General features: G+C 34.1%; 1 protein-coding gene across 1 annotated transcript; it reads right to left on the minus strand.

Annotated features, from left to right (window-relative positions):
• Positions 1 to 254: 254 nt before the first annotated feature.
• LOC145945240 (luc7-like protein 3) lies at positions 255 to 7,856 on the minus strand. The gene is made up of 7 exons (XM_083054116.1): positions 7,528 to 7,856; positions 6,768 to 7,016; positions 6,432 to 6,638; positions 4,847 to 5,008; positions 4,560 to 4,756; positions 4,390 to 4,475; positions 255 to 4,185 (listed from the first exon to the last, which is right to left on the minus strand). Exons 1-7 carry the CDS (start codon positions 7,630 to 7,632, stop codon positions 4,112 to 4,114), a joined length of 1,080 nt encoding a protein of 359 aa, XP_082910242.1. The 5' UTR covers positions 7,633 to 7,856; the 3' UTR covers positions 255 to 4,111.
• Between the last annotated feature and the right edge of the window lie 2,704 nt (positions 7,857 to 10,560).

Consider the following 10,560-nt stretch of genomic DNA (forward strand, 5'->3'; position numbering starts at 1 on the left):
TGCCTATTGTGATACAACTATTTTAATATATTATATAATAAATATATTAATATAATAATTTATATATTATATATTAATAGATTTTATATATGTATTGTATATATATTATAATAAAGATTAAGAAAATGACAAAATACAGGACTCTTGAAATATAAAAAACTGATATTGAATTATATATCTAAATTAAATTTGTTTTAATTCCAAAAATCACATAAAGCACAATATAGAATTAAAAAAAAAGAAGAGAACGAAAGTAATCCAGCTGTGGCATCATTTTATTAATTCCAAATAACAATCTTAAGAGTATTGCAATTACGGTACATTAAATACCAAATTAATATTAGATAATTTACCTTTCTGATTGCTCTGTTTATGCATAGATGGCCTAAAATAACAATTGTTCGGGACACAAATTATTATATCAACTCGACTTGTCTCGATGAAAATTTTTGTCTTCGTCTTCCTCCTCTTTTTCTCTCTTTCTCTCTCTCTCTCTCTCTTATCACCATTAAGATTATTGTAAAGCTTTACCTTAACAATATGTTAAGCGATGTACATCTTGCGTAACTTGTTCTTGATCTTCGCACTTTGTTCATCTCTCTTCTTCCTGAAAGTAGACAATCCGAGTCTTAGTAAGTGTCATCAATTTCGCGATTCAATAATACAGTATTCAAACATATTTCATAATAATCATAAATCTTGCGTTGACAAAATCCTGTTCTTCTGTCGACTGTGTGTTTAATAAGCGCGCGAGGTTCTCATGAGGGAGATTATGATGAATTAAATTTTTACGCGAAAGCAAATTTCAATTAACTTTTATTTCAATATTTATAAATCTAATTTCTCTCCAAACAAAAAAAAATGTATTTGTCAAATCAAATAGGATATTATCTCTCTTTTGTAGGCATCAGACATGTATTTTCTTACAACAATTAATTATGTTCCTATTTTCTTCCGCTGAGAGCAGCACGATACACATATTTTCGTCTTCAACGTACTTTTTTTTTTCTTTTTTTTTATCGTAATAAAAAGAATCGTCTATTTGTCCTTCTTAAAAATTGCAAATGTATCTTATGAGGGAAACCTCGTAAACCCGAAAATTTTGATTTCGATGAAACTTACACACATCTAGAGGAGATAAATAGATAAATTTAGAAAGGACCCCGCACAATTCTTATGGAAATTGGATTTCAGTGGAATTGGCTGGTTTTTTCATATGTTGTAGCTTATGATCTGCTGGACAAAAGATGTAATAGCCTCAAAGTTAAATAATGAACAGTTACTGATTCAATTTTATCTAAGACTTCATATAGGATCAAAAATAGAATTTTGATAAGATTAGCTAGTTTTCTCGTACATTTATAATCTGCTGAACAAAAAATGTAACAGGTTTAAAGCTAGATAATAGATAGTTACTGATTTACAACTAGTCAAACACGAAAAATTTGGGCTGTGCGAGTTGTTTAACTGGCTGTAACTCAGTAACTGTCCTATTATTTAGCATTGAAGCTATTACATCTTTTGTTTAGGTCACAAGCTACAATATATGAAAAAAAAACCAGCCAATTCCACCGAAATCCAATTTCCATAGGGATTGTGCGGGGTCCTTTTTAATTGTGGCTCAAAATTCATCTTATTCCCTCCTATATGTGTATAAAATTTCATCAAAATCAGAATTTTCGAATTTACGAAGTTTCCTTGATTTTCTTCTATTATTTTTCGCTTTTTTTCGTAAAAGATCACGGTCACATCCTATAACCCGGTAATTTCTATATATTTGTCTCCGAATCCTCGTCTATTTCGAAATGATGATCCTCGAGTTAGCCGAGGACTCGCATCAGATCAAAAAGAAAGCAAGAGGGAGGAAGTGAATGAATTCTCCTGAGAAGGACGCATGATGTTGATATTATTCACATTCCGGCATAAATACCTCGTCAATTGCGTGGCACATAGTGGAAGCTTAGAGGTTCGTATAGTCACGGTCACACACGGTTTGCAGGACGGTTTGCACTCGCACAACTTGTTGTGCGTTCTCCAACTGCATTCGCAGTCGTGGACGAAGCTCTACGAAGCGAGAGAGAACTGTGTGCTTCCCCCCCTCCGCGCTACAATTTTTCTTCTCTTTTCTTTCTTTCTCTCTCTCTCCTTTTCTCTCTTATCACGCAAACTTTAAATTTTTTTTTTTTTTTTCAACGAAGACTCCTGTGCCCGAGATGCGGAAGAGAGCATAAGTCCAAGACTTTGTTGTTTTTTTTCCATATAACAAAAGTATATGTTCCTTTTGCGAGTTATGTGAAAACGCGATTCCCGAAAGAGAAGTAAGAAGTTTCTCGAATTTGATTTTATCTGAAAGCAAAAACGCGACAGCACGTTAATAATAAAGAGAAACGCTGTATATTTTTACAAACAATTTGTTTTATTTTTTAAATAAACAGCATGAATTTGTATATATATTTATATATGCATGTGTGTATATATATTTATATATTATCTTATCGTTAAATGAGTTTCTCAACCTGATTGCATTTATATTCACACTTATATTTAATTCATCTTGAATATGTGCGAACATCCAAACGATATTCCGGAACCTTCGCGAGCTTCTCCTGGAAAAAAATGACTTCTTGGACTTCTTACGCTCTTCTGCCATCACGGATACAGAATTATGATCGACGAAAAAAAGCAAGCTGTAGGATTATACCTTTTCCCGGCTCGCTCTAGAAGGCAAATTTGATTTTCGCATTTTTTATCGACCCCCCCTTTTTTTAATGTAAAAAAATAATCTAAGTTGAAAAAAATTAATTCAGTTTTTCTCTTTCTACAGGTTCCTTTTTTGCAAAAAAATTCTCTTTGCAATATTCTTTAAGCCTCCTAGGTTCTCGCCGCAGCCACGTTAGATTATGACGTCAGAGGCGAGAGAGCACACGCTGAAAATTCTTAGATGCCATTTTTAAATGAAAAGATATCTCGATGAAACACTACTTCAGATGGCTTTAGCACGAGGCTTTTAAAATACCTCGAAAACTATTTTTTTCTCTTGACAATCAATCAACATCATAAAATGATCGTGATGTCAAACTTTGTCATGCGGAATGACTGCGCATGCAAAGACCAGACGGACTGGGCCTCATATTACAATCATTTTACAGCTGTTGATTGATTGTAAAGAGAAAAAGGGTTTTCGGGGTATTTTAAAAGTGTGCTAAATCAATCTGAAGTGCTGTTTCATCGAAATATCTTTTTTTATTTCAAAGTGACATCTAAGAATTTTTAGCGTGTTTTCTCGCCTCTGACGTCACAATTTCAACATGGTCAGTGAGGAGCCATGAGCCTTAAATTGTTTCTCTTGATTGTTGCTGTTTTTTTTTTTTACGAATGCAAAGAAATTAAGATTTAGAGTCGAGAAAATTTAATTTATATTTATTTTAAAACTTTTTAACTCCTTTCGAAGTTCCCCAAGTAGTATCACAATAGAATGATTGACGTTAACTAAGGAAACCTGATAACAAGAGGCTGGACAAAAATTCAATTTTCTCGACCTTAAAAGATTATTATAAATTCTTCTTGTCTTTGCAAAGACACTATACAGTGATAAATAGACCTATTACTGTTGACTTTACTGTTGTTCAGCGTTGCACACCTGTGAGCCATTAATCACGAATTCTGATCTTAAAGACAATGAAAGAGAGAATACAGCAAATAGCTTTATATATTTTTGACTGTATTGATGGGAGATTAAACAGAGAGAGAGAGAGAGAGAGAGAGAGAGAGAGAGAGAGAGAGAGAGAGAGAGAGAGAGAGAGAGAGAGAGAGAGGCGGAGAGAGACAGAATTTGTTTCAAGAAAGAAAGAGTAAGAGAGAGAGAGTGAAAGTGAGAGAGTGAAAAGGAGAGTGAGAGAGAGAGAAAGAGTGTGAGACGAACACTTGCTGTGTGACTCTTACGCGGCGCTTCAAACATCACAGATTATATTATCATGTATATGTATTATGTGCATCGGAATGGCAACTCACCTGGATCGAGAGAGTACCTGTACAGTAATTGAGACGAATATGGTTATATTGTTTGGTGCATACCTGGCTCATTTCTCACTCACTAACCAATCAAGAGAAGTTACTTGTGACTTCGGCTTCGCGAACGGTGCCGGCGACGATTGTGATGACTGGAGCTCCGATGATCTCGATTCCCTGAAATCGTTATCATCATCATCATCATCATCATCATCATCATCATCATCATCATCATCATCATCATCATCATCATCACCATCATCATCATCATCATCATCATCATCATCATCATCATCATCATCGCGATATTAATCAGCACAATTCTGAACATGACATCTGAAGCACAAGTTCAACATGAGTCTCGAATCACCCTTCACTCACCCTTATCTCGACCATGACGTCGATAATTGTCTTCGTCTCGATGGTGTCTTTCTCGTGATCTACTTCTACTTCTGTGCCCGGAATTTCTGAAAACCGGTAACGTTTCTCCGTTGGATTCACTTGCTCGATCACGTAATTTTTTTACTGTATTTCGTCAAAAACTTACTTACCTATGACTGCTAGAGTCGTGACGACCCTTGTCGTCGTCTATTCGCCTGCTACGACGTTTGTCCCTGTCTCTGTCGCGATCTCTATCTCTATCACTGTCTCTCCGCCGCCTGTCGAGCTCTTCGTTCACTCGGGCCCTTTGCTTTCGTTCCTCTTCCCTCCTCTGCTCCTTCTCGTCGCGCGCCTTTTCGCGTTTGTTCTGCACGAACAATTTTAATATCACCTTCAGTTTTTGAAAGATTCATCTGACGTTGTGAAAATTGCGCGTAAGACAAAAAAATTTCCTCACCATAATTTCTTGAAGGGCGCTCTTCAGTCTCGCGTAGCCCACGTGCTGTTTTCCCATTAAGTGATCGTCGATCCGTTGCTGGGCGTCGCCTACAATGAGGAACGCGCCGCAAACATCGCATACCTCCATCTGTTTCTCTTGCGCAGCCGCTAGTTCAGCAGTCTACAAAGAGTCTTGTGGAATTAGCATACATAAATCATAAACGTCATATTAACTATTTTTTGTTAAATTATACTTTTTATATTTTCTATTATTTTATTTTAATTTATTACTAATTAAATAATTTTGGATTATAATCTCGTCTTAATAATAAATTATAGATTATAATCTATCCTAACAAAAAGCTATAATTTATTTCGATTAAATAATAGATTATAAATTTTAATTTATTTAGATTATAATCCAAAATTTATTATAGTAATGATAATTTATTATTATGATAGAGTATAATTTGTGACTTATTATAGATTATAATCTATCACAACAAAACATTTATAATTTATAATTTATTATAGATTATAGATTTATAATTATAATTTATTATAGATTATACAGTGTCCCAAAAGTCCTGCAACAGTTAAATAATTTCGAAAATAAAGGGTTTTTGAGAAAAATGTTTCAAATAAAAGTTGTAGGACTTTAAGTGGCGTTAAGTTAAGTAGTATTAGTGTAATTATAAATAGCATTGTTAAGGCCACGTAAAATTCACTTTGAAATTTTTAAATAGAAATCTCTATTTTTCATTACATATTTATATAGCTTAAGAACTTTTCAAAACACTATAATAAAGTTTTTTCCATTAAGTATTTTTTTGAGGTGTGAGGCTTGAAAGATACAATATTTTGACATAAAATATAAAATATCTTGTAAAATATTCAATTTTCGGTAATCTTATTTTAATACTTTTATGCGCAGAATAATGAGATCAATCAATTGGTGTAAAGAAAACGCATAATTATTTTTAAGAAAAAATGTGTTGCAAATTGTATACATTTTCTTAAAAATAACGTTGCGTGTTTCTTAAAAAAACTATGCGTTTTCTTTACACAAATTTTGATTTGTCTAATTTATAATAATTGATTTATCTTATTTATAATAATTGTAAAAAATTGTCTAAATTATAAAAATATTAAGATAAGATTATCAAAAACTAAATATTTTACAAGATATTCTGTATTTTATGTCAAAGTACTGTAAACTTCAAGCATTATTCATATATATAATTCAATATATAATTCAAAAAGCTGAATGAAAAAATACTTTATTATAGTGCTTTGAAAAGCTCTCAAGATAAGCTACAAAAATGTGCAATCAAAATTAGAGGTTTCCATTAAAAAATTTCAAAATATGGCCTTAACAATGCTATTTATAGTCACACTAACATTCCTATTTAATGCGCCACTTAAAGCCCTATAAATTTGAAACTTTTTTTTTCAAAAAGCCTTTGTTTTCGAGATATTTGACTGTTGCAGGACTTTTGGGACACCTTATATACTCTATCTCAAGAAAAAATCTATAATCTACAATTTATTGCAGATTATAATTGTAACTTTGATAAATCGCAATAATCACTCTACACTCTCACTTGATTGTAATGGCTGTTATCGTTGGATTTTCTTAGGGTTTCGCGCTCCTCCTTTAATTGGTCACAAAGACGCATTAGGCCCTGCGCCTGCTCCACATTGCCCTGAATCCCGCTTTGTTCGGCCTCTTCCACTAATTTATTTATTTTCTCTGTCAACAGAGCGATCTGCTCCTCGTTCCTTTGCGTTTGAGCCGGGGTTAACGTCGGCTATGCACAAAGAAGAATCATTAAATCTCATAATTTATATATATATAGTATATAATAGTATATATTTATATTTTTAATTATTTAACACTTTTAACACTTTTATATATTTTAATTAATAAAAGAACTTACCGCTTCTGTTCTACCAATCAGTGCCAATCGCTGCTTTCCCTTTATAATCTTTCGCTCCACTTCGTTCAACATACCTTGACAGTACCTAATAAATTCGTCCTCATATTGCTGTTTACGATACGAATATGGTGCTTTTTCAAACAATTCCCTAGCTTCATCATCGTGTACCTTGGGACACGCCCCCAAGTCTGCTCTTGTATTGACAAATAGATCATGAGGACAGAACTTTACCAAATACAGCTTGCAAAACTAAAATACACAAGCTTTAATAAATTCGAAATACAAGAGTACAAATTAGTAAAAATGTGATTGAGGTGCAAATATAAAATATAAGAATAATAGCCTATGTGTTTCCAGAGTTGCGTTAAGAAAAATAAATAAACTATAAACTGTGTATTTATTTATTCTTTTTTTTTACATATTGTCTAGATATTTTTTTACAGTTTCTTAATTTAATATATGTTGAAAATTTCTGACAAACATTTTTTTATTCATAATTTCCTCTTCGATTAACTCCGGAAAAAATTTTCTCTTAAATAAACTCCAGAAAATTTTCATAATTTTTTAAACCTGATTCTGTGTGTGGAATTTTTTTCATCGTTACTTGAATACATTTCAATTTTCAAACTTAAAATTTAAAAAAAATATTTTCTCGCGGAGAAAAAAAAGGTTAATATTTCACAGCATTTGGAAAATTTTCCGCGTTTCGAGGAGTTTCTTTTCCGAAGACACACGTCATTATTATCGACTCTCGACTTACCTCGGGATCCTCCCAATTAAGCTCCTTGGGCTTCTCGTTGGGCAAAACGTTCCTGTTTCGGCCCATGAGCTCGTCGAGCAGCGCGGCTGCCGCGGCGGCGGCCATTTTGTTTTTTGATGTTTTTGGACACGAGCTGACGATATCCTGGAATTCCTGTTCCGGAGAGAAAAAGACGAAAAAAAAAGAAAAACTCAACGACGAGGCGATTCGATGTAGATAATTCAAAAGAGAGATATACTAAAAGAAAATCGGAGATATCTCTTTCACGGAAATCTTCGACGGAAACGTGCGACAAATCACGATCGTGACAATTGCAAAGCGAAACTGAGGCCTGAGGCCTGCGTCGCCAGATGGCGGCGTCGGCGGGTTTAACAGCTGAAGGCGATTCGCCGTTCAAAAATTCACGAGATATGATTTTATAGCGTTTCGCTTTCGGAGACGAAAAAATCTCTCCGCTCGTCTTGTCTCTTGAAAATTTTCAAATGTATAGGGCCGATTTCACCATCTCCGATTAACTCAATCGACCGATTAAACTATATCTTTGTCTCTTTTCAGCTACGTTCTTAAAAAGAGACAAAGATATAGTTTAATCGGCCGATTGAGTTAATCAGAGATGGTGAAACCGGCCCATAATTTACGAGAGACTCTAAACTCTAAAGGAATCTCTAGGAAGTAGGAAGGACTGATGTATATCTATAAGACATAGAAGATCCCTGACGTATTTCTCTTTGACAGTTTTGTGGATGTGCGCGCGCAAATGCCTGAGTGCGCGCGCCGGAGCCGGCTCTTCTGCGCATGCGCAACAGTAATAACAGTGACGTATACTATTACGAACGTAGAAAATTTAGGCCGGTATTCATAGGCCGGTATTCATAGTCGGTTCTTATATTTAAGACTGTCTTAAGTACAATCTTAAGATGTGATTAACCAATCACAGAGCCGTATTTGCATCTTAAGACATTACTTAAGACGGTCTTCAAATAAGAACGGACTATGAATGGCCATAGTCCGTTCTTATATTTAAGATCGTCTTAAGATCTCGTTCAACCAATCAAGAGATGCTATGCGAGCATTTGATTGGTTAAACGAGATCTTAAGACGATCTTAAATATAAGAACGGACTATGAATACCGGCCTTAACAAACTCGAACGACAGACAGATTAGATTTGTTCGCGTCGCGTGCCCCAAGCATGCCCCAACATGCTTCTTCTCACTTCAATGAGCTTTAATGGAGCGCATTACACTGGGTCCACAATAGGTGATTTAAGTCCTAAGCCTTAAGAAATTGACCAATCACAGTCGAGTTTTCTCCTCATACTTGACTGCGATTGATCAATTTCTTAAGGCTTAGAGCTTAAATCACCTATTGTGGACCCAGCGTTAAGCCTAGTCTACAATAGAGTCGTAAGGTCGTAAACGTAAGAAATTGACCAATCACAGTCGATTATTCTCCTCGAATTCAACTGTGATTGGTCAATTTCTTACGTTCACGACCTTACGACTCTATTGTAGACTAGCCCTTAGAGTGAGAAGAAGCATATATATTGGGGCATGCTTGGGGCACACGACGCGAACAAACCTATATAATTAATATCCAAATATTTATCCATTATATCCATATATTAATATCTATATATGTATATATATATTTATACATTTTAATATAATATAAATTATGCGTTAATAAATAACTAATATATAGTTTACAAACATAGTTTTTTTTTTTTTTTAACCAAACATGGTGTTATAAATTTTTGAATACTGGAAACGATGTCGCAATAAACTATAATTTTCACCAGCACGTGTCAGGTTTCCGAAATAATTGAGGTTACGGAAAGTGTGTGCTATAGCCTTATTATTTCATTATTTTTTTATTATTTTAAGGTTAAGATTACGGTTTTTACTTGTTATTCTCATAATTATCTATTGTATTCCTAAAATTTATTATTGATATCAACAATAATAACTGAAATAATAATTAGAATCAACTAATTGCATCTTGCGTGTTCTCTTGTTTTGCTGCCTTTGCTGTTCATTCAATTGAACTTCAACCAATAGGAGCGAATTGCTGCGGCAGTACGTTGCGCATAAAATGGTACCTTAAAAAATTGAAATTGATTTTCTAAAAAAACAAAAGACCACCAAAAGTTTTTAATGCGGTACCAAACACTACCAAACGACCACCAAACGATTGGTAAAAAAAAATTACAATAGTCAAAGTGGGAGGGCTAAGAGAAGGGTAAAAATTTTGAAAATGATTTTCTAAAAAAACGAAAGACCATCAAAAGTTTTTAATGCGGTACCAAACGCTACCAAACGACCACCAAACGATTGGTAAAAAAAAAAAATTACAATAGTCAAAGTGGGGGGGCTAAGAGAAGGGTAAAAATTTGAAATTGATTTTTAAAAAAAACGAAAGACCACCAAAAGTTTTTAATGCGGTACCAAACACTACCAAACGACCACCAAACGATTAGTAAAAAAAAAAGTACAAAAGTCAAAGTGGGGGGGGCTAACTTTGCGGAGGTGAATATTTGCTATCTCAGCAAAAAACTCATTTATTACATTCATCCTAAAACATGACTAAAAAATAAAAAATATCGAAATAAAAAAAATGCATTTTATAGAAGATGAACGATATATACATTCATGATACTTGATCAGACTCTCCAGATAACGTTAACTTTTTTTTTTTTTTTATAAAAAAAAGCTAGATTTCAAATATTGCTAAAAATAAAGCTATATTAATTTTTTACACATTTTATATTATATTAAATTTCAATTATTTTGACAAACCTGACATGTCAGTAAAATTTGGTTTGCGGCATCGTTTTGGGAGAGGCTCACTTGCGCACAGTACAATTGCACACGTTGCAATTGCACACCGTGCTATTAGACACATAAAGTTACGCACCGTGCAGGTAGGCACCCCTACCGACGGGGTGGGTGCGGGAGGGGGGGCCGAAGGCCCCCCGTGCGCGCGCGCGTGTGTGTGTGTGTGTGTGTGTATGAATAGAGCATGTGTCGCGCAT

This window comes from Prenolepis imparis, unplaced genomic scaffold (assembly GCF_030444845.1).
Source record: "Prenolepis imparis isolate NDT839.2.m4 unplaced genomic scaffold, iyPreImpa1.0 SCAF_14, whole genome shotgun sequence".
Classification (NCBI taxonomy): Eukaryota; Metazoa; Arthropoda; class Insecta; order Hymenoptera; family Formicidae; genus Prenolepis; species Prenolepis imparis.